The sequence below is a fragment of the Gambusia affinis genome, linkage group LG04, assembly GCF_019740435.1.
Source record: "Gambusia affinis linkage group LG04, SWU_Gaff_1.0, whole genome shotgun sequence".
Taxonomy (NCBI): Eukaryota; Metazoa; Chordata; class Actinopteri; order Cyprinodontiformes; family Poeciliidae; genus Gambusia; species Gambusia affinis.
Window position 1 is genome coordinate 20,649,038 of NC_057871.1, and position 26,357 is coordinate 20,675,394.

The following is a 26,357-nucleotide window of genomic DNA, read 5'->3' on the forward strand; positions in this document are numbered from 1 at the left end:
CTAGCTCCTTCAGACTACCTAACTGCTGCTACCTAGTCTGAAGGAGCTGAGTGGGGACATTACTGAGGAGGCGTGCTATGTGAGGCAGAAGCTTGGAAGCTTGTGTGGTGTACTCTGTCAGTGTCTTCAAGGGGTTGGTGAGGTGATGGTTCAGGAATAAGGCTCTTCAGGCTGGACTTTGGTTGAAAAGGGCGAAGATTTTATTACAAACTGCAGCCTAAATCAACACAACCAAATCACAAGGAAATCGTCCCAAGGTAGTGCTGGAGACAGCGGAGGACCTAGATTGGATCCCCAAGTACCACCCCAGATTATTAAAATAACACAGCACTGGACCATTCCTGAACAGTAGCTGGTGCTATGTAGCACAAAGATGTTCTAGTTTACCATATCATGGGTTGTCTTAATTAGTGTTGACATTAGTGTAATGTGATGTTAATTTACCATCACTTTAAACAATTTAACAGATTTACTTTTGTTACAAGACAGATCTCCAGACCGTATTAAAGAAATACTGGCCAGAAAAGTTGACATGAATGTCCAATAAGGAACCAAATAAATGGAAGGTGAATCTGGATAATTTCCCACATGAAAAAAAGAATAGCATAGTGGGAGTCAGCAACTTCCGAAAAACCTATATTTTTGCCCTCAACATTTCTCTGCAGAGCACATCGAGTCATTTGTACGAGAAAAACTGACAAAGGCTGATAGGTGATCATTACCATCGCAAGTTAAAAATAAATACCGTGCTGACAGGCAAAGCTGGAAGCTCTTTGAAATGCTAATGGAGCTATACTGCCGCCGGTACCGACTATGAAACCATCGATCCGACCAACCCTAAACAGTTGTTAGAAATACTTACAGGATCACACAGTCTGACAAGAGGCATGTATCATTCATTGTTTCATTTATGAAGCTGAAGGTGGCAACAAAAGCGAAACACCAGCTCCTACAGCCAACTCTGTCCTCTTCATCCGTTTGTTTCTCGTCCTTTTCATTACCTCTTGTGATTTCTACATTCCCATGGATTTTAAAGTGCTCCGGCTCAAATTATAAAGGCTTAATGGCGTTAGTCATCGTTGGTTTGGCTGGATGGAGCTAGTGCAGTTGGACCTATAGATGTCATTTACCCAAAATGCATTCCAGCGTGAACAACATGGTGACGTTCGTGTGACAATATTTTATTAAAATTTCTAAAAAATAAACAACCTGCAGTATTTTTACAGTGTTGCTGTGTTGTTTTTATATCTAAATTAAATATTTCCCAAAGTCTATTATTACAACTAATTGTTAAAGAAATGAAATACAAAAATTGGCCACTAGATAATGCTGAAACCACAGAGAGAAAACTCTTGACTTTAATGACAACCATGTTGTCATTAATGTTTCACAGCTAACTGGAGCTGTGCAGTTTGAGTATTCATAGCTAAACATTTTTTCCTTTTGTATGGATTCTCATGTGTGTGTTTAAATTAGATTTTTGGTTAAATTTTTGTCCACAGAGATCACAACAGAAAGGTTTCTGTCCAGTGTGGATTCTCATGTGAGTGTTTAAATGTGATTTTCGGCTAAATTTCTGTCCACAGAGATCACAATAGAAAGGTTTCTGTCCTGTGTGGCTTCTCATGTGTGTGATTAAATTTGATTTTGCGGCAAAATTTTGTCCACATATATCACAACAAAAAGGTTTCTGTCCTGTGTGGATTCTCATGTGTATGTTTAAATTTGATTTCTCACCAAATTTGTGTCCACATAAATCACAACCAAAAGGTTTCTCTCCAGTGTGGTTTCTCATGTGTCTGCTTAAATGTGATTTTTGGTTAAATCTTTGTCCACAAAAGTCACAACAAAAAGGTTTCTGTCCAGTGTGGTTTCTCATGTGCCTGATTAAATGTGATTTTTGGCTAAATTTTTGTTCACAAAAATCACAGCAGAAAGGTTTCTGTCCTGTGTGGTTTCTCATGTGTCTGTTTAAAGTCGATTTTTGGTTAAATCTTTGTCCACAGAGATCACAACAGAAAGGTTTCTGCCCTGTATGGATTCTCTCGTGCGTGTTTAAAGTGTATTTACCAGAAAATGTTTTACCACAGTATTCACAGCTCAACTTCACTCCTGTCTGGATCTTACTTTTTGAGTTCACATTTTTCTTCTCTGTAAAATATTTATTACCCACAGTGGTTGAAGATCCCATTTCTGAATGTGTTATAGCTGTCTGAAGAGAGTGACAGTGAACAAATTGTTCAGGAAACTCAGAAGAGCTAAAAGGTTTGTTAATGTTTCCATCTGATTCTGGAGCTCTTCTCTCCTTCCAGTCATTGTCCAAGTTCTCAGTTTTCAGACCAGAATCTAACTCAGAAGGAGACTCATTTACATCATTGTCCTCTTCATTCTTCTCAGTATCTTCAGTCTTTAAGGAAATTGAAACATCTCCACAGTTCTCTATTTTGATGCATTCTTCCCCATCGATTTCTTTTGGAAGATCTCTGTCTTTAATTTCGTCTTTATAAAGATTCTGTGAGAGCAGAATGGACTGTTTATCATCCTCACTCTTTATTGGAGTAGCATAGACTGGAAACCTGATGGCATCAATGTCTTCCTTAAGCTGCTTTGCCCCCAAACTGATGCAGATTTCCTCCTCTTCCTCCTTTATCTGCTGCGGCTTTGGGTCATGCAGCTCTGCAACAGATCTGTGGTCTTCAGGAGCTTCTTCTTTAACCATCAGTATCTGCTTAACATCTGTAGCAAACATGGAAACACATTCTGCATATTAGAAAGTATTTGGGCAGCAGACTGGACTGAACTAGTTTAATGAAGATATATTTAGATTATTTGGTTAAAATTAATTTAAACATTTTCTTAGCCTTTATATTGCAGGAAGGTTTCTTTCTATTTATGTGAACATCTTTTCACCCATTCTCAACAACCACACAATGAAACCATTTCTGCCTCTTTTTGTCTCAATAACTCCTGTATGGAATTATCAGTGGAACAAAATATATTTTTAAACTAGTTTCTATGTGGAAAAAACAAGTTTTAAAAAGGGGAAAATGAGTAAAAACCAACCTTAACAACAAAAATCTAATTACAGACCCATTGTGAATCTTCCATTTATTTTAGCAAATTTAATATCAAAGGTCACTTTGTATGAACATATTGATGTAATTCTGATATATTTTGCGATGATTTATAGCTTGTTAAACTGAACACACATTGTTTAATTCCTGGTTCAATAAACCAGAAACTGATCTGAACCGATGAGCATCAGACTGAGGCACAAACATCTGCCTTAGTCTGATGCTCCTACCAGTTCATCTATAATCTGAGCAGATTCTACTCTGTCATTCATCTACACATAACAGCAATACAACAAAATTCTACACATGTTTGTGTTGGTAGATTAACAGACTAATTCCAAGTCAACAAAACTACAAGAGCATGTCTGGATTTGTGGTTTGGTCCTTTCCCGAATTTCAAACTGATCCTATGTGTCTAAATATAAGATTTTTAAATATAAAAAAACACCAATAATTTATTTTTGTGCAGCAGCATAAACAAAAATACTGCTAAACAAGCCGAAAGAGATTTTCAACCCCGCGGTGTCTCACAGCACACTTCAATCGGTTTCCACACCCTCTTACCACTCACAATATGGCGGACGTCGCTCGTCTAAAATGTCTACTGGCTACATTTGAGCTGTAAGTAACTGATCCATTAGTCGTCTTAAAATGTTCCTCAACTGCAACTGTCATGAAAACATACAAACCTAATCCGTCAAGCAGAACCTTCTGGTTGAAACCAGCCTCCATGATGTGTCGAAGGTTATTTTCTTTAACCCTTTCTAGCTTCTTCAGAAATGTCTCCGACAGCAGCTCACAACCACCATTTGACCTCTTTTATCAATTACTGAGTAGATAAAGTTCAGTTTTTATCCAAACTCAGCGAAGCACGTTGTTCTTCCTCAAAATCATACACGGTCTTCTTCTTTAGTTTGTAACGGGAGCTTTCACCCATCAATGTTGCACTACTGCCATCTATTGGATTTTACTACTTTTCGCCTTTCCTCAAATTCTCCAGTATTTTTCCAAAACAGAAAAATCTTTCCGTTCATTACTATCTATCGGAACAATATGGAGCTCCATACAACAACAAAATTTTTAAATTTCTAATTTAAATCTAAAACCTATTTCCACAATCAATTATTTTCTTTGACCCTTAGATTATCTGTAACTAATAAAAACGTGTTCTGTCATTTCTGTTGTACACCAATAAACCACTAAAAAAAACTATGACCAGTTCTTATTGTATTTAGAATTATCTCCTCCCTCCTGTTTATTCCTCTAATTCTTATAACATCAACTGTATTTTGTGTCCTATACAGCAAATGTTTTCTATTTATTTTATTATCCCACCTATTTTGCATAACTTCTTTCTATTTTCTTTCCAAGCTATGCTTTTGCCTTGGATTTTTGATAATTTTATTGGCATTTCAATAACTCCTTTAGTAACCGCCTCCTTATCCAACTTATCTTCTCTTTTGTTACCCAAAATACCCTAGTATATATATATATATATATATATATATATATATATATATATATATAAAAAAAAAAAAAAAAATTCCCTTCTCACCCACCGCGGGTGGTGATTCTTCTTCCTCTTAGCTCGGGTCCTCTACCAGAGGCCTGGGAGCTTGAGGGTTCTGCGCAGTATCTTGGCTGTGCCTAGGACTGCACATTTCTGGACTGAGATGTCTGATGTTGTTCCTGGGATCTGTTGTAGCCACTGTTCCAGTTTGGGGGTGACTGCCCCGAGGGTCCCGATGACCACAGGCACCACTGTGGTCTTCACCTTCCAGGCCCTCTCCAGTTCCTCCCTTAGGCCCTGGTATTTCTCTAGTTTTTCATGCTCCTTTTTCCTGATGTTGCAGTCACTTGGTATTGCCACATCCACCACAACGGCTTTCCTCTGTTGTTTATCCACCACGACTATGTCTGGTTGGTTCGCCCTCACCATTTTGTCTGTCTGGATCTGGAAGTCCCACAGGATCTTAGCTCGGTCATTCTCCACTACCTTCGGGGGTGTTTCCCACTTTGATCTTGGGGGTTCCAGTCCATATTCTGCACAGATGTTTCTGTACACTATGCCTGCCACTTGGTTGTGTCGTTCCATGTATTCTTTCCCTGCCAGTATCTTGCACCCTGCTGTTATGTGTTGGACTGTCTCAGGGGCCTCCTTGCACAACCTACACCTTGGGTCTTGTCTGGTGTGGTAGATCTGGGCCTCAATTGCTCTGGTGTTTAGGGCCTGTTCCTGGGCGGCCATGATGAGGGCCTCTGTGCTGTCCTTCAGTCCAGCTTTTTCCAGCCATTGGTAGGACTTTCTGATGTCAGCCACTTCGGTTATTTGCCGGTGGTACATCCCATGCAGGGGCTTGTCCTCCCATGATGGTTCCTCCGGCACCTCAGGTTCTGTTCCCCATTGTTTGAGACATTCACTGAGCACATTGTCTGTTGAGGCTTTGTCCCTGATGTATCTATGGATCTTGGATGTCTCGTCTTGGATAGTGGTTCTCACACTCACTAGTCCTCTGCCTCCTTCTTTGCGGTTCGTGTGTAGAGTCTCAGTGTGCTGGATTTGGGGTGGAACCCTCCGTGCATTGTTAGTAGTTTCCGGGTCTTAACATCTGTGGCCTGTATCTCCTCCTTTGGCCAGCTAATTATTCCTGCAGGGTACCTGATTACTGGTAGGGCATAGCTGTTTATTGCACGGATCTTGTTCTTGCCATTGAGCTGGCTTCTCAGGACTTGTCTTATTCGTTGGAGGTATTTGGTTGTGGCTCTTTTTCTTGTGATCTCATCAATATATATATATATATATATATATATATATATATATATAAAAAAAAAAAAAAAATTCCCTTCTCACCCGCCGCGGGTGGTGATTCTTCTTCCTCATAGCTCGGGTCCTCTACCAGAGGCCTGGGAGCTTGAGGGTTCCTAGTATCTTGGTTGTGCCTAGGACTGCACATTTCTGGACTGAGATGTCTGATGTTGTTCCTGGGATCTGTTGTAGCCACTGTTCCAGTTTGGGGGTGACTGCCCCGAGGGTCCCGATGACCACAGGCACCACTGTGGTCTTCACCTTCCAGGCCCTCTCCAGTTCCTCCCTTAGGCCCTGGTATTTCTCTAGTTTTTCATGCTCCTTTTTCCTGATGTTGCAGTCACTTGGTATTGCCACATCCACCACAACGGCTTTCCTCTGTTGTTTATCCACCACGACTATGTCTGGTTGGTTCGCCCTCACCATTTTGTCTGTCTGGATCTGGAAGTCCCACAGGATCTTAGCTCGGTCATTCTCCACTACCTTCGGGGGTGTTTCCCACTTTGATCTTGGGGGTTCCAGTCCATATTCTGCACAGATGTTTCTGTACACTATGCCTGCCACGTGGTTGTGTCGCTCCATGTATTCTTTCCCTGCCAGTATCTTGCACCCTGCTGTTATGTGTTGGACTGTCTCAGGGGCCTCCTTGCACAACCTACACCTTGGGTCTTGTCTGGTGTGGTAGATCTGGGCCTCAATTGCTCTGGTGTTTAGGGCCTGTTCCTGGGCGGCCATGATGAGGGCCTCTGTGCTGTCCTTCAGTCCAGCTTTTTCCAGCCATTGGTAGGACTTTCTGATGTCAGCCACTTATTTGTTGCCGGTGGTACATCCCATGCAGGGGCTTGTCCTCCCATGATGGTTCCTCCGCACCTCAGGTTCTGTTCCCCATTGTTTGAGACATTCACTGAGCACATTGTCTGTTGAGGCTTTGTCCCTGATGTATCTATGGATCTTGGATGTCTCTGCCTTGGATAGTGGTTCTCACACTCACTAGTCCTCTGCCTCCTTCTTTGCGGTTCGTGTAGAGTCTCAGTGTGCTGGATTTGGGGTGGAACCCTCCGTGCATTGTTAGTAGTTTCCGGTCTTAACATCTGTGGCCTGTATCTCCTCCTTTGGCCAGCTAATTATTCCTGCAGGGTACCTGATTACTGGTAGGGCATAGCTGTTTATTGCACGGATCTTGTTCTTGCCATTGAGCTGGCTTCTCAGGACTTGTCTTATTCGTTGGAGGTTTTTGGTTGTGGCTCTTTTCTTGTGATCTCATCAATATATATATATATATATATATATATATATATATATATATATATATATATATATATATATATATATATATATATATATATATATATATATATATATATATATATATATATATAAAATCACACTTCTTCACCTCCTCCCTGAGCTCCTATTTTGCAGAAATGCACCTTTCTCAGTCAAAAATAACCTATCAGAGCCAGGAGGAGTCAAGTCAAGTTCGTATATGTGCTGCTAAATGTGCTAATGGCAGAAAAATTCTTTAACAGTCCAGGAAAACTGTTCATCCACCACTATCATTAGGTATACTAACTAGCTTGAGCAGTCATTACCAGAGAGCCAGGGCGAGGATGTGGGGCAGCGCACACAAGCATGACTGACAGCACCAAGACCCTCCTCCTGGGCATGAGTATTTCCGCAAATGGCAGAAAGACCACAGGGTGGAGGCAGATGAGCTTGTTTTTTCAAATTATTTCCTATCTTTCACAAAGCTGCAGTTTTAACAAATATGTAAAAAAAAAATAAAATTATTATGAAAGTTACATACTGCATTTTTAACTGTAAAAAACTGTTAAAAAACCCCCCAACAAAAAACAAAATCTAAACCTCAAGGAAAAAAATTTACATATCTTTGTGGGCTAAAGGACTGTTTCACCAATTTTTATGAGCCAATAGAGAATTTGATCTCATGTTCATTTTCAGATGTAAGGAATATCTTGTCTTCTTTGTTGAGGTCCCTGATACATGTCTCATCTCTGGAGGGAAGGGAGCAGCTGCAGCGTACCATGACATTGAGTGCAGAACTGAAAAAGTGTCGGAGATGCAAGTGTATTTATCGTAATTCCTTGTCAGGAGAAGTTCGAAAGTTGAATAAGTGTCTGGAAACAATTATTAGTATGTGTATTTTCAGCCTTTATTTTTCTTCACATGCCCTGTTTTATCTGTACGTGTTGGTGAAAACATGGGCAGCCAGTGTTTAAATAAATACAGTCCCCATTTTCCAAAGATTTCTTGAGACAAGAGCCTCATTTGCAGTGAAGCTCTACAGATCAACAAAGCAAACCTTATCATAATGATCTGTATTCTAAATCCTGGCTTTTTATTTTGCTAAATAAATTATGTAATGAAATACTTCCATGATTTTTTTTTTATATTTAAATGTCAATGAACAGTGTGTTTACATAATTCCAGATTTAACATTTATAAATACATATCAAGGTCTCTTTTTCTAAAAGCAAAATTTTTTTGGGAGATCATCACCAGTCCCTTTCTTGCGGTGGTCTGTATGGTATCCCCAGAAGTCTAAAAACGTCTTTCTCCGTCGCCGTGGGAAGTGGGTTGCCACCGTTTATCTTCAAGCTGCCTTGACGCACCACGTCTTTGTTTAGAGAGTGCTCCGATAAGCTCATATTTTTCGTCTTTGCCAGTGCTCTCATGGAGCGATTGAAGTGGGCCGAGCCGGTGAAATACAAAAGCGAGCAGGCAAACTCCACGTAAGGCACGACGATGACGTCCAGCCTGCGGTGGCGCCGACCGGGCCCTGGCAAGCGGCAAACGCCCATGTATTTCTTCTGCTCTCCGTTGTCTTCGTGGCTCACCAGGTCATCCGTTAGAAACCCTTAGAAACACAGATTGATGTTCTTTTTATTATTATAAATGAAAACAATAAAAAAAAAAAAACATGTGTCTATCTGATAGTATAGGGCTTACCATTGTCATGGAGAATCTGTAAGACTTTACTGAAAACTCCCTTGTGGGACTTGCCGTCAGGGTGAGAGATAAGAACGTCCACATCTCCGCACGTTGCTTTCCCGCGGCGGTAAGAGCCACACGCCATTGCCACGAGGTCGGCATCGACGGCATGTGCAGCATCACTCACCTGCAAAGGATAAAAACTTATGAGTCATAAAATTTCCTTTAGATCCGAGTAACTTGGTGTTGCCCTTTATATCTTTACTGATTGTAGCAAGCCCAACTCGCAGAGTCTCGTTGTGGACTTTCTCTTCAGGTGTCTGTGTGTTCGCTAGCTTCTCTTTCCAACACGACTGGAGGTTGTATCACAACTTTGCTTTTGGTGTGTTTTCACATCTTCATTTATTTCCCTCAACCGTGATCTCATAGTTGTTGAGCTAAGTATTTGTTGTATAATTTTGTACAATGTTTGTATTTTCGCTGCGTTCCGCTAAACAACACAATTCTATTTCAGGGCTAGAAGTTGAGGGTGATTCCCTCCCCTCCCCAAATTTCTTGCTAAACACATGGACATGATAAAAGGAACAAAGGTATTTCAGCCGGAGAGTACTAATTGCTTGCAGTATTACAAATCAATATACGTTACCACTTTCTCTATGGCTGCTGCCTCTTCTCTAGGCATTCGGTCTAGAAGGTCATCGTAGTGCTTCAGTCCTATTTTCTGAGTGCTGGTCAGGTGGGCTTTGGTTCGGATGTCGTCCAGGGTGCGAAAGCCCTGCAAGACATATCAGGAGATTCAGAGATTATGCTTTTTTTTCTCTAAAATAATTTACCTTTAAACAAAAGGTAAAAGAAGTAAAAAATAAAGAAATACAAAAAGTATATTTATAATAGGCTTCAGTAGTAGTTTAATGACATTCAATGACATAACATTAATAACAAAGATTACAAAGATCAATTTTGGATATGCCACAATACGCAGGAAAGAAACTGGGACTTGGTCAAAACACATAGCTAATGACTCAATGCAATCGGCTGGGTTTCCCTAGACAGAAAATTTTATGAACTTGACTAATAAACTGAGGTTGATGCATTATTTGAGCTTTAATCACATGAACATAATGTATGAAGTTATAGATATTAAATGTGACTTTAATGGGCTAAGGTGCTACAGCCCAGGATTTCTGTAGTACTGGCAATGTTTTTGTTTTTACCTGTTGGTACCAAAGATGTGCTGTTTTTGCTCCTGCTCCCCAAATGTTGGTGAAAAGCTCCAAGACAGGCACGGCCTCTCCAATGTGATCGAGCTTCCTCAGGTGGCCACTCTCCATAATTTCTTCTATTTTATCCGCCATGCGTTTTCCTATTCCTGGGATCTGACAAGCTTCCTAACACCAAAGGTGTGAGGGTGGGGGGGAAAAAATAATCAATCCCCCTCAAACCTTTTTACCTTGCAACCATAAACATCAGTGTTATTTATTGCCATTATGATTGGTCAACAAAAACAGGTTTGGGGCGTGCATGTCTATTCAGCTCATTTGAATTTGGCACATCCAAAGACAATCCCAGCGTAATATTTTGCCTTCAGAAGTTACCAGATAGGTAAACTGAGGATTAACCTTTGTGTGATTTAAAGAATGCATTTTCCAGGAACATAGTGCCAGTTTATAGTACAATAAAGTAACTTTCTGCAAAACTGCTGAAACACCAAGTGCCTTTAAATCTAAACTAAAAACCCACCTGGTTAGAGATGCCTTTAAGGCATAATCAATTAAGAACTTAACAATGGCGCTTGATTAAATGTAATGTTTCGATTGTTGATTCTGTGTCGCATGACTGTGTTTTTATGATGTAAAGCACTTTGAAATGGCTTGCTGTTGAAATGTGCTATACAAATACAATTTGACTGATTGATAAAAATGCTGCGTATATCAATGATGACTAAAAAGAAATTTGACTTTGTAATTTATCGTCTTGAAGTTGGGACTCTGTCTCTTCAAGAAGCTCCTACTTGTTCCAAAACTCTGCCTTCATCTCAATAGTGATCCGCCATTATTCCATTTACACAAAGAAATAGTCCGCATGATGAGCTCAGCAGACGCAGAGTTCCACCAGGTGTTTGCCAACTGCTGCTGCCACTAGTCTGAAGGAGGAACGGCATTATGAAGACCAGAGACCCTAAAGTGAAACATGGTGCTGGCTGCATCATGCTGTGGGGACAGGGAAGATGGATGGAGCTAAAAACAGGGCAATCCTGAAAGAAAATACTTTGAGACGCAGGTGGAGATTCACCTTCCGGGAAGGCAATGACCCCAAACATACACCAGTTTAAATCATATATTTGTGTGTAAAGAGTGGTACAGTTAAAGTCAATAATACGAAACCACCTAATAAAGGTTTCTATAGGCTACCTGATATGATGTGATGGGCTTGTGGAAGCTCTTCAGTGCATTGATAGCCTTGGAGTAGCCCAGTGCTCTCCACTTGTCTCCTTGGTGTGTGTAGGCCTTGGCCAACACCTCCAGCTTGTCTGTGATGTGTTTGTTGAAGTTGTTACTTTTGCACTGAGAAGACTGAGCACAGACCCACTTTCCTGAAACAGGTTTCTGAGCTTCAGCAGCAGAGGCGGCAGCATCTGGACCGGAGTTTGTGCTGGAGTCGGGAGTCTCCTCTTTAGGGTGCCGTCCGGTGATGAGGGCTTCCAGGTCGCTCTGAGAGACGCCATCTTCTTCTCTGTTAGCTTCTTCTTTGGCCTTTGGGATTGTCTGGAAGCAGAAGCAACGTAAAATGTGAATGATGATGCAACATGAATTGCCTTCTTCAGTTCAGAGTCTTAGCATAGTTGTCGACAGAAGTAAATATGTAGCCGATACATGGAAACTTACTATGTCTAGAGTCTCCTCTTGCTTGGTAAGATTACTTTCTGGCTCTGTCGTTGTTTCAGCAGGATGTTCAGTATTTTCTGATTGTTTGCTTTCTGTACTGTCATGCTTCAATTCCGAGTCTCTGTAAAATCACACGAAAAATTTAGTTAGACTGATAATTGAGTTGCTTTTCTCTTAAATGAATTGTCAAAAGAATGTGTAAAAGGCCGATATGGACTTAGTACTTTGTGGTACTATAGTGACAATGTTAAAAATGGCCAAAAAACAATTTTTTTTTTAAACTTATTTATTTATTTATTTATTTTAGAAAACTTCATGGATGTGCATGGCACAGTATTCATAGCAGCACAAACAAAATATTGTTCTTAAATAAACATTCCCACTTGAATTACGCTAATTCAGGACACCACTTACTTAAAGAACTGTGATTTAAACTGAACATAGGAAGTGCATTTAATCAAACGTCTAATTTACTGATATTTATTGACGCTCTCGTGGAACAAACGAGAAATTTTTCATGACCAGCGATAAAATACATGATAGATGTGTAAGTGATCATGTGAAAACGGATAAAATATGACAGAAATAAATGTGGCAATAGTTTAAAAACATTATGGAAACTATGTCCTAGAATAAATAATTAGATGACGAACCTTTTCGGTAACAGAAGGCTGTAGCTTTCCTCATCCAGGACTTTCTTCTCACTAATACACAAGCTTAGCCATGTGCATTTCACCAGATGAACATCAGATGGCAGACGATCCACCTTCATCAGGCGCAGAGCCCTGTCGCTGTCCATGGTGTCATCAACAACAACATGAGTGGCGGAGGGGGACAATGAACTCTGGATTTGCCCTCCATTCTGCTGGATTTGCCTGTGGAAGATCTGGCATCTGGCGCTTCCGATTCCAGCAGGTAAAAGGTACACGGTGACGCCATTAAAGAAGTCTCCTGAAGCAGGAAAGCAAAAAAAAATAAGCAATAGCAGCATGCTTAACAGATTCTGAAGGGTAGTGAGGATTTGTTTCTCTTGATAATTAGCTTTGTACACCACTCATAAATATTCATATCCCTTACATTTATTTCCTATATTATTAGATGACAACAGGCAATTTAATTTTCATCGAACTTCTATGTGATAGATCAAAACACAGTAGTTCAGAATTTTGAAGTGAAAGGAAACTGTGAAATATATAGGAGTAAACATATTTTCCATCTGCTTTGCAATAATGCCTTACTTTTTTGGTCTATCACAAAATCCCATTATTAAACATGGACGTTTGTGGTTGCAACTTGAGCAAGAATTTGTAGAAAAGGGGCACAAACATCTTTACCCAACAATGCACCAATGATATTTTTCAAACTGCCTGTGTCAGACTACAGCTCACAAAGGCAAAAATAGCAACCTTTGATGTCATGTTCCTCTGCTTTCTTCTTGAGGGGAGGCACGTCCTTCCCCTGCAACACTTTAGCCCGTTTAACTTTGGGGAAGGCTTTCATGATCCCGTGTCGAGGCTCCATCCTGGTTGTTGTAGAGAGGAGCAACCGCCCTGTTGCATAAAGCAGTTTAAAACAATGCAGTATGGAGCTCTGCAGCACACACTATTTATCACTATAGATTGCCAGAAGAAGTGCTTAATGTGAATCATCTGTAATCATAAAAAAGTCTGGATTTACTGTCACCAATGACCAAAAAAAAAAAAAGAAAAAGATTACTTCAAATCCCTTCAAATTATCTCCACGTAGGATAGCTCTATAAAATTAAAACTGTGTTATTTTGCATTCTAAATAAAATTGATTATGATTATTACTTTTGAGCATATGCAAGTGTATATATTATCTACCCTATGGTAAGTCCATAGGTTAGCTGGAATGCTAAATGACATAAAATCGCTCTTTAGTCTAATATTTAACCTGTCTCTTAAAGATGGAATAGAGCTACAAGATATAGAAATCTGCAACATGGAATAGCACTTGAGTAAACATCGCTTGTACGATTACATCAATTCTTGCAGCAGAACTATAAATACCTCCTACAGCCCCATTTAAAGTTTTTACTGTGATATTTAATCTGGACTTCACATCCCTAACATTTCCAAAAGGCTTACAAAATTACATCTTTGCTAGTCTAAAACCAGCTTACCCACTAGTTTTTGCTGCTTAGATCAAATACCACTACTTGTGTTATGCTAGTAGCAAGTTAGCTGTAATTTAAATTAACGTTAAACGTATAAACATGTGTGTTTAATAAATCCGTTTCGATTTCGAGCCCAGGTTTGACAACGTAAAGAAAACTGCTTAGCTTAAAAGTGAAATCTCAAACTTAAAATCGCAGCTCTTACCCCACTTCTATTCTAACCATAAACACGGTAACAATGACAGAGGAAGTAAAACATGCAATTTAAATGTTTCACTTCCGGGTGTGATGCAATCGTTACGTTAAGCCCAGAATGTCTTTGGTTCATTTTCAGAATTTATATTGTGAATAATTACATTGTGTACCTTTATTTATTTGTATACTTGTTTATTGAATTAATTATTTTCAACCATGCTGAGTAAAACGAGCGTTAACTTTTTTGTGTGTGTGTACGTCATCAGGTTGCTGGGGTTACAAGTTGAATACGGAAGTGGCCCTCATGGAAACATGGCCGTGCAAAACTGGATCGATGTCCTGAAATCTTCGCAGAAAACGGCCTTGATACAGGACGGTAAGCATTGCATGCCATATTATCACCAGTGTCTCGTAGACACTATGAGTTAATTTCTGTAGTGTAAACTGTTAGCTACCTGTGTAGTTCGTGTTACTAGGCAACGAACTCGTTTTACAACTGAGCGGAAGCCGCACATACTTAATAATAAAAAATGAGATTTTACATGCGAAAAGTAAATAATACACACAAACTAGCATACGTTTGTTATCAGTGTAGATTAACCAGAAGTACCTCAAAATTACTATATCTTAACGCCACTTTTACCTAACACGTATGAAATCCGTTATTAGTCAGACAAAAGCGTATTAAAACATATTGTTGAAATGGAAAATGTAAAGATGCACAGAAGTATTCTACACAATTTTCATATCACACAACAGAAACACAGTTGTAACACAGAAATGTTGTGTTATGGTCTACACAAATACAGCTGATTTGACAGTTGCCTACCAGGCAGTCATTGGTTAGTATTTGGTTCAATATTTTTCAGAGTTAATAAAAGTTAAAAAAATAAAATAAAAATAACAAAGAAAGACAAAAACCTTTTAAAAAAAAATCCAAATCACAATCTGGCCACAAGAGTGTGGTATAGAGTCGTGTTAAAGACGCTGCATACCTTCACTGGACAGGTAAACCCAAAATGATTAATTCCCCTGATAGATTTAGGTTTAGGACTATTTTCATTCAGCCAAGAAGTTTGTCTTTGGTAGGAAATCAGACAGGTATCTATCAGTGGATAATAGAACTAAGAAAACTGGTTAATGAAAAGCAAAATGAAAAAAAAAATCATATACAAGAAGTGATCCAACTCTTCAGTAGCTTTAGATTTTCACTGAAAATTTAACAGCAATTTCATTTTATTGAAAATTTCCAACCCTTTAAGATTGGTAAGCCTCTGTCCCATCACCCTAATCTTTTCTCTTTTTTTTTCCCCCACCAATTCTTTATCAGATTCAAGTTTGGCTTAGTCACTCCAAAACTTATAATTGTAATTTACATTACGTTCAATCTTAAGGTCATGTTGGTAAAATTGAGATATTACATTTAACCTAAATCTGCCAGTAATGTGGATAATTTTGGGCTTCTCTATATAATTGCAGGTAAACGTTTATTGGTATTTTTAGAATAAACCTGGGTTTTTAATTCTTTGATCATAAATAACAACCTGTTCATTCAGAATTGCTATTTGATAAAAAAAAAATCTAACAATTTTGATTCCTACTGTTTTTATTTTTGTGTACATTGGAATTGTTAATTTGTTTCCATCTTTGATCTTCAGGGAAAAGGAAGATCCATTACCTCTTCACAGATGGAAAAGAAATGGCTGAAGAGTACGACTTGAAAACAGATGAACTCATCTGTAAGCAGCGGATTTTCTGCTTGACACATCTGCAGACTAATAGCTCATGGTGTCTGTAATATTTTATTGTGTTTTACTAAAACACTGTGTGTTACAGCTAGAAAGTGGCGGCAGAAAAGCACGCTGGGAGTTCAGGGTGTTTGGCAGGTAGAAGTCGGGGAGCCAGTAAACGTACCTGCAGCTCTCAAATCTGATGTCATTAAAGAAAACTGCTCCAATGTGGGTTTTTTATTATTTATGTATCCAATACATTTAGAGCATTAGTTCTTTAAAATCAATGCGTTTTTTTATTCTACTTTGTCTCTTTAGCCAGTGTTTATGCGCAAAGACACAAAGACCAACTTTCAGTGGCGAATCCGTAACCTTCCCTATGCCAAGGACGTCTTCAGTGTTTCCATGGAGCCCTCTGAGAGATGCATCATCATAAAGACCACAAATAAAAAGTACATTTGCTCAAAACCAATGGCATTTTCCTGAGCACCTTCTTATTCTTGTAAAGTATGCTTACTGGATTCAGTTCTTATGTCTTAAATATAGGTGGCACTGTTTGCAATACATTCATTAGACCTACTGCTACATTATGCCATCTTCTTCATGTCTTCCCAGGTATTACAAGAAGTTTAGTGTTCCTGATCTGGATCGAAGCCAGCTGCCGCTTGATGGCTCTGCACTCAGTTACACACATGCCAACAACACTTTAATAGTCAGTGTAAGTCACACACATTCTAATGATAATTTTTTTTCTCTAATGTTGACCATTTTAACAATAAAAAAAAAGATGATTTAATGCTGAGTGCTAGATTTGTTTTCTGGAGGTCTCTCCAGAAAACAAAATTATTTTATCAACACTAAAAAAAAAATGTTTTTCATTGTGTCTCCTTCTGTTCCTTTTACAATTAAAAATTGCATTCTTATCTAAAAAATAAAAAGTATATATATATATATATATATATATATATATATATATATATATATATATATATATATATATATATATATATATATATATATATATATATATATATATATATATATATATATATATATATATATATATATATATATATATATATATGTATATATATATATATATACCAAAGTAATTCTAGGTTGACCGCTTCCTTTCTTCTCTCTTGTCCAGTACCAGAAACCCAAAGAGATTTTAACCCTGGAGCAGGAGCTGTTGAAGGAACTGAAGAAACTGAAGGGGACCGGTGAAGGGGACGTCGACTGTACAACCCAGTGAATTCTGAGTATGATGAAAAGAAAATGATAGAGGGCTGCATTTCAGGCAGCTCGTCAGATTGTCATATCCCTCCTTACTCGCAAGCTTGTTTTTAACATTTTGTTTGGATCCTCAGTGCCTTGTCTCTGGGCTTGTGCTTTCAGTTTTGATGGTTAATTATTCCATCTGAGGTAGACGGTATTAATAATAATAATAATAATAAAAAAAAAAACAACAACACACAGACATGCATTTTCTAAAACCTTGATTTAAGAACTTTGCAAGTTCATTTATTTTCTCAGTTCCATAAAGATGTATTTGCTGTTTTACTGCACTTCATTTGAAGGTGTTTTCTTTTTTCCGGCGGGGGGCGGTAGGAGGGTCACATAACCTACCGCTCCGCTTTCACTGATGTCCTTGTAAAACACTCCGGACACACAATGCTTTATGCTTGTTCGTTCAGAGGTCACGGTTACGACGACGTCTCATTTGTGTTAAATGAATCCCCTCATGTTGTTTGCACGCTGTTGGCCACCCTGAAAGCAAGCTTGTTTCACCGTTCTCTGTTAAAAACACACGTCGGTTGAGATGCTGCAAAAAACTGTAAACAAAAATAAATTCAAATCGGTGAAATTATATTTCCAGTTGCCTTGCTCTGCCCTTTCGATGAAATAAATATAAAATATTTTTTTTTTATCTCTTTAAAAAAAAAAAAAAAAGTGCAATAGAACAAATTGGTATTTTTCCCACTGCATATTAAAGAAATACAATCAGTTTGACTGAAGATGCTTAAACAGTGGATATAAAAAAAAGCAGTAGTGCTGTTTAAATGGGACAATGGCATTTAAATATAGATTGTTTCAACCTTGTGATTCCTTGCATTTTTCACCGCTTGTCCAAACCCAGAAAGCAAGTGCAAAAAGCAGAGACAAAACCACAGGTCCTCTCTCACCATTGTGCTTTGTCTTCTTCCAGATGGAAAGGACAAGACACAAGAAAACATTTAAACCAGCCAGTCCTGTTGTTTTGGAAATTCTGTTGGGGGACTTTTTTATTATTATTATTATTATTTTTTTAAATATTGAGTTGAAATAAATTGAGTTTACCACACAGAATACCACTTAAATAGTCAGTGTGGTTGTAAGTAGAAAAGCTTATGGTCCTGCAGCAGGAGGCACAAACTTAACGAATTTGACATCCAGCTCATGCTTGATGAGAGAAGCCCAGCTCCTCTGTTTAGGGTCTTCCTCTCCCCTGTCATTTGGCCTTTGACGGTCATGCTCAACTGCTTCTGGGAAGAGAGTTTCTTTCTTGCTTCCCTTTCATTCCCGAATGCCTCTTCCCAGCCATTCCCCCTCTTTCACTTGATGCCACATTTTGCCACACAGGCCCTGGTGCTCCCCCCCACCCCTCAGCTTCCTCTCTGCCACCCCTCCCCCCTGTGTGACTGGCTTCTTTTTGATAACTGACCCCTCCTCGTGTTATTATTCGAACCCACTATTGTATAACATGCCCTTTTATATGAGGTCCCACAAAGGGCCCATTTGATCAGAGGGTTACGGTGTGCGATCGTGAGAAATGCAACTACATGGTGGTAACCTTTGTTAGAGCCAAAATGGTGGGCTGACCTCATCGCTTTTAATGCATAGCTCAGACCATTCAGGCCCAAGTCTCACTTGCTGAGCACATTGAATTCAGTAGCCTGTCACAGATATTGCCCCTCAGTTATCTAGGTTTTCAGCTTGAAGAAGAAAAAAAAAACAAAAAAGCAACAACTTTTCTTCTTTTTTGGGGGGCTTGGAGGAGGCTGGTTGGTATGCTAGCTTCTAGTTTCGAAAACAACCACAAGAGAGCACACAAGCAGCTTACGAAACTCTTTAGTGGTTTTAATATACACTCTACAATAAATATATCCATCCTTTGATGTAATTTACATTTTTACAGTAAAAATATATCCTTATATGTAGAAAAACAAAACAAGTTACATAATTCTCCGAGAGAGCACGTCGACTGAGAGATGCTGTAACCACAGATAGCTGCCACGTCTAGCTTCACTTTTTAACATTCTTTTTAACACTGAGCTGGCTAATGTCTAACTCATCATGAGATTTCTTTGTCTTTTTTTTTTTTTTTTTTTTTGAGCTCTCCAGAACGTAAAATGCCCTGATTTAATAACCAAAGATAGGGGGGGAATCTTGCTACAGTCTGTAAATAACTAGCAGATTAGATAGTTTACATAAAACCCAGTAACCAAGAAGTACGTAAGAAGTCCAGAAATGAGGCAAATAAAAAAAAAAATTAAAAAGAAGAAGAAGAAGTATGTGGGCACTTGAGTTCACACTATGCTTTCTCTTGAAGTGGTTCTTCTGTGTTGTTCCTCTTCAGGGGTTTCGGTCCTCAGCGTCCCCCAGAGCGCTGGTGATGGGAATGTTTAGTCCGCCTGCTGAGAGGCTGCACGGGGACGGGCAGAGGGAGGACGTCGAACGGCCTCCTGTCGCTCAGCAAGTGGCCCCTCGGAAGACGCTTCATGAAGTGGGCTTCCCTCTGGTGCTGCTTGGTCTTCGAGGCCTTCCTCGGGCGGCCCTTGCGTGTGAAGGCCATGTACCAGCCCTCGTACTTGGCGTTCTGCAGGGCTGTGTAGTTGTTTTCCAGGACGATCTCGGTGAAGATGCAGTCCTTGCCTCGTCCTTTTCGCTGGGGGAAGAAAAAAGCGGAGAGGTTCAGCTTTTTAGGGAGATCTGAAACATCATCTTCTACTTCCACGCGTTTTCGCTGGCTGGTTTTATATGTGTCCCAACGACGTGTCAGAGCCACAGTAAAAGAAAAGCATTCAACATGTTGCTTCATTAAGACCAAGCCACCTTGCCAATCAGCTTCCCTCTCTTGTTCATGCATATGTAGTATCCCGTCTTCACCCCTTTGATCCGAACGCGACTCCCAAAGGAATCTGTCTCCACTTCCAGCTTAGCTGCACAGACAAAAACAAGATGACAAGATGAGCGTGATACAAATGAAGCAGATTGTTAAACGATGCTGCTCAGCCCAAGTTGTTAAAACGACACGAATCCCCTCTTTATCTCCCATGATCCAGCAGCCCGCCTTTAACAAGAAGCATCAAGGGCTTCCAAAAGAGCATCAAATGACAGTGATTTCACATGGCCTGGCTGATGCTGAGGGCCCGTCAGGCTCTGTGCTCTGTGGGCCAGCTCAGCGGGGATAAAGGACAGTGAGAAATACTGTGGTCAGAGGGACACAACCACAAGCGCGGTGCAGTGGTCTGGGTTTGGGCTGGTTTATGGGAGCGACTCCCACCCAGAGGGTGCAGCCGAAACGAGCAGGGCTGACCTCTCTGTGTGAGCCTGAAGAAGGCTTAAAAAGTACACGAAGGAGAGAAGTGAAGAGAAAGAGGCGAGCTTTAACCAGTGCTTATAAATTGAGTCGTGAAAATTACCCATAAAGCCGAAGTGGGTAGGAGAGAGCAGCTGGGAGGACAGAAGATGGGTGGAAGCAGGGCAAGGCCAGGGTTTCTGTTGGACCCTGTGTGGAATTTAATAAGGGATCAACCCGCTGTTAAAATCATGCTGAACCTTGCATAATCTTTTGTGCCATTTTCAAAATTTTTTTTTCTTCTCTGAACTAGTTGAGCTGGCAGTCAACACTTTGATCCAGGGTCAAAAAAAAAAAAAAAAAAAGTCAAAAAGAAGGGGTCAAGTTTAAATGATCTGATCTTATTGCTGAATTGCAGATTAAGATCTGTTGTTTAACAAGTACATGATGCAGGGAACCTGATCTCAGATCAGATACAAGCTTTAAAAATAATTCAGTTACATTAGCAGTGTCACATTTTTTATTTTTTTTTTTACAATAAAGCTCCCATATGCAGTGCTGTCAAATGACAAGCAAATGATTAATAAACTATTAATGAGCACTAATGGTACAAAAATGTCACCAATGTCTTATATTGAGACATCAAATGCTGAGATGTCTTTTAACTGTACTTTCATGTTACTTTTCACCTTTTCATGATCTACAGTCTCTATTAAACAAGTCAGAGTAGGTTGTTTATAAACACATCAAACTAGCAGATTGGAGAAAAAAAAACATCTTAAAAATGAGTGAAATGGTGAAGCAAAGTAATAATTAAACAACTGCTACGAATATAATATTAACAGTGGACTAGGAAAGGCAGCCTTATAGCATTTATAAAAGTCTAGCAGTAATAGAAGTTAAGACGACATGTTTTTGGCTTTGCAATAAAAAAAACAACAACATGAAAAACAAAACAGTTCCTTATACAGGAGAGTCCAGTTAAATACTCCCCTTTGGGCAACATTTGTTTCCTCTCTGGCTCATTGCTAATGTGCTCTAGACGCTTCTTAATTGGTTCATGAGCTGTACTCATAATAATTAACAATTTGTTCTGTAATTATTTGTTAACCATCGATCTGTGCCCGATAACAGTATCATAAAATGTTGTTCAAACATAGTAAAAGAAATGGTCTTAAATACGCAACTCTGAAAATATGCTCATAACAGGAATAAAGGAAACATTTCAATCAATAGGGATTCCTGGATTAAGAACTAAACTGAGAGAGAAAGCTTTTGGGTTTTGAGCAGCTGGTGTGTTTGCATATATTCACTCTTACACTCTGCAAAAGACAGGGGGTCTGCTACTGCTACTTGATTAGAGAATTTGTTCACCCATAACAATTTTTTTCTCTTGTGTTTATGCACAAGAGATTGTACCCCAGGATTGTACCGCCCTGAGCAGTGAGCCATATCACACATAACATGAAAAGTGGTTGTTTGATCTTTGTATTTAAACTGCATTGCTGATTTCTTGGCCACGTCTATCTTGCAGACAGTTCTCCGTCAGACACATCTTTGTAAGATATAAAAATTAATGAATGAATGAGTAAATGAGAGGACTAAATAAGATGTCTGCAGGGTGAAACTAATGAATTGTCTTCTACTGTTTAAGCCACCAAGTGAGAAAAACCCCCCACCAAACACAAAGAATGTTTATTGTTTTAAATTATTTCTAAAATAAAATGCATCATTTTAGAAAATGAAAAGATTCTGCTTTAATCCACAAATCTAAAATTATTAGGACAATTTTATTTAAGGCATATTAATTGCTCATATGGCTACACTTTTAATTGTTTGACATTCATAATGAGTAATGTAAAAAATTCAAAGTTCTTGGGTGCCCCCTGTTGGCCTGGGGGCAAAAAGCAGGAGCTTAGTTCGCTTGTGTTTCAGACCTGCTCTACAAAAAAAAAAAAAGAAAGAAAATGAAAAAAGAAAAGCTCAGCTGACTTTAAGAACAAATCTTAATATAAGGATTAACACAGTTTGTCCATAAACAGAGGAATTTCATTCATTAATTTATTGCAACTCTTAATTTGAGCACTACCAGTTTGCTGTTTAACAACAGAGTGTCAAAAAAAAAATAATACAAATTTTAAACATTTTTATCGTTTGAAAAAAGGTCTCGCGTTATGTTTACTTTGATGTATATTGATGAGTCTTCTTTACGAAGCTGTATTTTTTAAAAGAAATATTACCGGAGAGAATATTAACCTTAATTTTTTCTGCTCCGCCCTCCCCAAAAAAAAGAAAAAGAACAACAACAAAAAAAAAAACATATTAGTGTGTTATTAAACGAGGATTTATCAGTACAAAGTTGACGTTACAGTACACACATGTCTCCTGACTGGTCATTATATAGTGTTTCTTCTTACCGTGCACCGCGCCGTCGTCGCCGTTAGCATTGACCCGCTTGTTGGCCAGGACCTGGACGTGCTTCCCACTGGTTCGGCTGTACAGCTGGTAGGTTCGGGTCAGTCTGCGGCTCATGCGGTCCGACAGCCGGCTCTGTTCGGTGACGTGCTGCTTGAAATTAGGAGGCGACTGCACGGTGTCCTACCGAGACAATATGAAACATAGGCTATGTCATATCACAGAATTATTATTATGCATTTATTTCATCCCGATAGCTGCATCACTCTGCCGTCTAACACTGATTTATGGGTGGCCTGTTTTGGAGACGCGTTCACTCTGATAGGCTGTTTATTCTTTCTTTCTTTTTCTTTTTCTTTTCTTTTTTTTTTTCTTTCTTTTTTTTTTTTTACCACCGATGATCTTTCACCTTTTCATGACTTCTTCTTATCCCCCCCCCCAACTCCTTGTGCTCTTTTCTTTTTTCGCCCTCATCATTTCAACCGTCCTGCAGCCACATGTGTTTTAACTATTACCTTTTAGGCTGCAGCTTAACATTTTTCAAGATGTTTGAATAGTTGCCAACAGCCATAGCGCTCATAATAAAATGTTTTCATTGTTACTGCAGCCTGTTGAAGAGAGTTGCTACTTGCCGTTAAGTCATCGGCCAGGTATATTTTTAGGTTTTACTCCAATTAATAACTTTATGCAGCGTAATTGTTTATTATTATTATTATTATTATTATTATTATTATTATTATTATTATTATTATTATTATTATTATTATTATTATTATTACTGAACTGGAAGTGGTAGTTACCTGTGCGTAAAAGCAAAGCGCCGCGAACTGGAGAAACCTGCGGCATAAACAGCAAATAAAACAAAAAATAAAATAACTTTTTTTGCACACACACACAAAAAAAACAGTCAAACTAAAGCATGTTAGAATCTGCTAGCGGCTCCAACACTTACAGATAACCTAACCTCGATGTTCTCAGCCTCATCCTGTAATAGTTCAAATATTGCTTCATGAATACTTCGCTGATTCGGCTTTGGATGCCCTCAGAAATACCATTCCTGTATAGATGGATGCCTTCGGTTTAGTTTGAATTAACCTCCTTGTTGCGCACCGAAAGCCAAACCCATGACAATTAAGAGATCCAGAACTGTCAGGGGTTCCGACGCAGGTCCTCTCCGCAGTCAGGAGGGGAACGTCTGGACGATTTAAAAGGCACTGCCACGCTAATCCAAAAAGTTAAGTCTTGTGAAGAGCGTCGCTGTCACCCCAGCTCCTCCATCAAATCCTCGTTGACTCATTCAGTTGGTGAAACAATGACGTTTTTGAAAGTAGAAATTAATCCCTCTTTATCGCTCTCGAAGAGTGACGATCGTCAGTTTTACGAACGGATTTCTGCGCGTCACGGAGGAGATGCTTTTTTCCCCCCTGAAGAGTGCGGTCATTTGTGAGGAAAGATGATGCGCGCATCTCCTTAAAAAGTGGCAAACAAAGTTGCCTCGGCTGTCAATCTATACGTGCGGATTGTAAAGTCCCTGCGTCCCCAGTCTTCCACCCACACGCGTGTTCCTTCTATTCTTCTGTTCTTTTTTTTTTTTTTGCGGTCGCCTCCAGTCCACATACAGCATCTGTCTCACTCTACATTTAAATACTTTAACTTGCGGGAAAGTCAATATCCTCGGCGAGAGCAGGCGGAGCGTTCAGACTGGAGCCAAGATGAAACTGAATCCTTGTTAGGACGCTGAAGCCTGCAACGATCTGCGTGCGAATCCTTCAACAATTCACACGGAGGGACTCGTTCATCTGTACAGGTGCATCTCAGTAAAATTGGAATGTAATCAAAAAGTGAATTCATTTCAGTAAGTCAAGTTTAGAAATCGTGAAACTCATATCTGGACTTGTTTCAAGCAGATTTGTGTGTTTCAAGTTATTGTCAATCTAAAACAAAAATAAAAACCTCAAAAACAAAGGGAATTACAATATTACATTAGTCCAATAAAAGAAGTATTTTAATCCAAAATCTCCTTACAAAAAAAAAAAAACCCCAAAAAAAACAAACAAACAAACAGATGTCCATGTATTGTTCAGTATAGGTACTTGGCCAGAGCTCTTTTCAGTGGAATTACTGCAATGTGACATTGTAGCATTGTTGTGTGTTGGTGGCCATTCAAGCACAGTGATTGGCCACCAATCATCAAAGCAGGTGTTAGTACTTTTGGCAGTGTGAGCAGGTCCTGCAGGAAAATAAATTTAGCGTCTCCATAAAGCTGGTCAGAAGAGGAAAGCTTGACGTGTTTCCTGGTAGCCGACTGCTCTGCCTTTACCTGATGAAACACCGTGAACCAAAACCAGCCGATGACATGGCTGCTCAAGTCATCCGCTGGCTTTGGAAGTTTCCCACTGGACCTCGAACGACCTGGATTTTGTGCCTCTCCACTGTTTTTCCTTTACACTTTCAAATCTCGATTTAGAAATAAAATGTGACCGCTTTAGACGGTATCTTTTTCTCTTTAAGATGCTTCTGAGTTTATCTTGCGGTAACATAATGAGGCCAATTATAGCTCATGTTATTTTTGTTGCTCAAGTTCGTTTTCTACAACACTTTTTCATTCCTCTCAACTTTCTATTAATATGCTTGTCTATGAGCTGCCACGTCTTTAGCAACAACCTTTTATGGCTTATCTGCCTCGTGGAGGGTGCTGATGGCTGTCTGCTGGACAAGTCAACAGTCCTTGTCGTTGTGTAGGCCGTATCTTGACATGGAAGGAGTTTGGTTCTGCTATGTTACGTTTGTGTTGAATTCCTTTTCTCTTTGGATTTATTTAGCATTTTGGTAGATCCTTGTGTCTACTAATGCTCTGTTTACATATTGGTGCTGTTCCTTTGTTCATATTACATCACCTGTGTGCCTTGGTAATGGCCGTTTTGAGCCATCAACACTCAATTGCTTGGGTCATGCTTCTCAATGGCTACAAGACTTTTGTATTAATTCGACTCACTTGATGCTGGTCCCATTAACCACCCTCCTCAGAATAAATACTCCTCTGCTCACTCGTCCCTTGTCCCTTCTACTGCAATGCTGTTCTGTTCCCCAGTGTTGCTGGTTTACTCCTCATCGGTTCCTTTTTGTGCCTATGGATGACCTTTGGGTTCTTAATTTCAACCACAAAACATCTCAAACATGGCCGCAGCATGACTTTTTGTTTTTTTTGCATAACGTTTTGTACCTGAAAAACCGAGTTTCATCTAAAGTGACAAAATGTGAACACCTGACTTGTATCGCGCTGTGTGTAAGGAATCTACTGATTCCACAATTTGAAATAAACCATTGAAATATGTGAAGTTTTCAGCGACATTCGTTCCTGCCAGTCGACAGGCACATGATAGACATGCAATGAATCTAAGACACTTTCTGCTGTTTCTGCATTTAAAGGCAGGTTAGATAAAAAGACACACACAAAAAAACCCAGATATCCAGCCATTGTTCCCAATCACATAAATTTCATTCAAGCCCAGAATCGCAGAACACTTTGTTTTCTATCAGCACATGGAAAAATTCCCTGGCATGTACTTAAGAAAATCTACTGTTACATTAAGTTATTCCCT

At 39.3% G+C, this 26,357-nt stretch overlaps 4 protein-coding genes across 7 annotated transcripts; 1 reads left to right on the forward strand and 3 right to left on the reverse strand.

Moving 5' to 3' along the window:
* Positions 1-320: 320 nt before the first annotated feature.
* LOC122829556 (zinc finger protein OZF-like) lies at positions 321-4,036 on the reverse strand. The gene is made up of 2 exons (XM_044114215.1): positions 3,764-4,036; positions 321-2,736 (listed from the first exon to the last, which is right to left on the reverse strand). The coding sequence occupies exons 1-2, from the start codon at positions 3,804-3,806 to the stop codon at positions 1,427-1,429; spliced, it is 1,353 nt and encodes a 450-aa protein (XP_043970150.1). The 5' UTR covers positions 3,807-4,036; the 3' UTR covers positions 321-1,426.
* A 4,057-nt stretch (positions 4,037-8,093) lies between these two features.
* poll (polymerase (DNA directed), lambda) lies at positions 8,094-14,115 on the reverse strand. 3 transcript variants are annotated; one of them, XM_044114201.1, is made up of 9 exons: positions 14,060-14,115; positions 13,124-13,267; positions 12,371-12,668; positions 11,718-11,838; positions 11,244-11,597; positions 10,047-10,220; positions 9,479-9,607; positions 8,851-9,019; positions 8,094-8,758 (listed from the first exon to the last, which is right to left on the reverse strand). In XM_044114201.1, the coding sequence occupies exons 2-9, from the start codon at positions 13,236-13,238 to the stop codon at positions 8,397-8,399; spliced, it is 1,722 nt and encodes a 573-aa protein (XP_043970136.1). In that variant the 5' UTR covers positions 13,239-13,267; positions 14,060-14,115; the 3' UTR covers positions 8,094-8,396. The 3 variants fall into 3 exon arrangements, with proteins under 3 accessions (XP_043970136.1, XP_043970137.1, XP_043970138.1); XM_044114202.1 differs by lacking the exon at positions 14,060-14,115 and adding an exon at positions 13,861-14,035; XM_044114203.1 differs by lacking the exons at positions 10,047-10,220; positions 14,060-14,115 and having other exon boundaries at positions 13,124-13,833.
* Positions 14,116-14,315: 200 nt separating this feature from the next.
* On the forward strand, positions 14,316-17,651 carry dpcd (deleted in primary ciliary dyskinesia homolog (mouse)). Its single transcript, XM_044114236.1, has 6 exons — positions 14,316-14,425; positions 15,708-15,788; positions 15,886-16,007; positions 16,098-16,231; positions 16,395-16,497; positions 16,930-17,651. Exons 1-6 carry the CDS (start codon positions 14,362-14,364, stop codon positions 17,032-17,034), a joined length of 609 nt encoding a protein of 202 aa, XP_043970171.1. The 5' UTR covers positions 14,316-14,361; the 3' UTR covers positions 17,035-17,651.
* A 1,470-nt stretch (positions 17,652-19,121) lies between these two features.
* Positions 19,122-26,062, reverse strand: fgf8b (fibroblast growth factor 8b). 2 transcript variants are annotated; one of them, XM_044114235.1, is made up of 6 exons: positions 25,420-26,062; positions 25,076-25,352; positions 23,556-23,592; positions 22,758-22,938; positions 19,875-19,981; positions 19,122-19,707 (listed from the first exon to the last, which is right to left on the reverse strand). In XM_044114235.1, the coding sequence occupies exons 2-6, from the start codon at positions 25,111-25,113 to the stop codon at positions 19,411-19,413; spliced, it is 660 nt and encodes a 219-aa protein (XP_043970170.1). In that variant the 5' UTR covers positions 25,114-25,352; positions 25,420-26,062; the 3' UTR covers positions 19,122-19,410. The 2 variants fall into 2 exon arrangements, with proteins under 2 accessions (XP_043970170.1, XP_043970169.1); XM_044114234.1 differs by lacking the exons at positions 25,076-25,352; positions 25,420-26,062 and adding an exon at positions 23,708-25,058.
* Between the last annotated feature and the right edge of the window lie 295 nt (positions 26,063-26,357).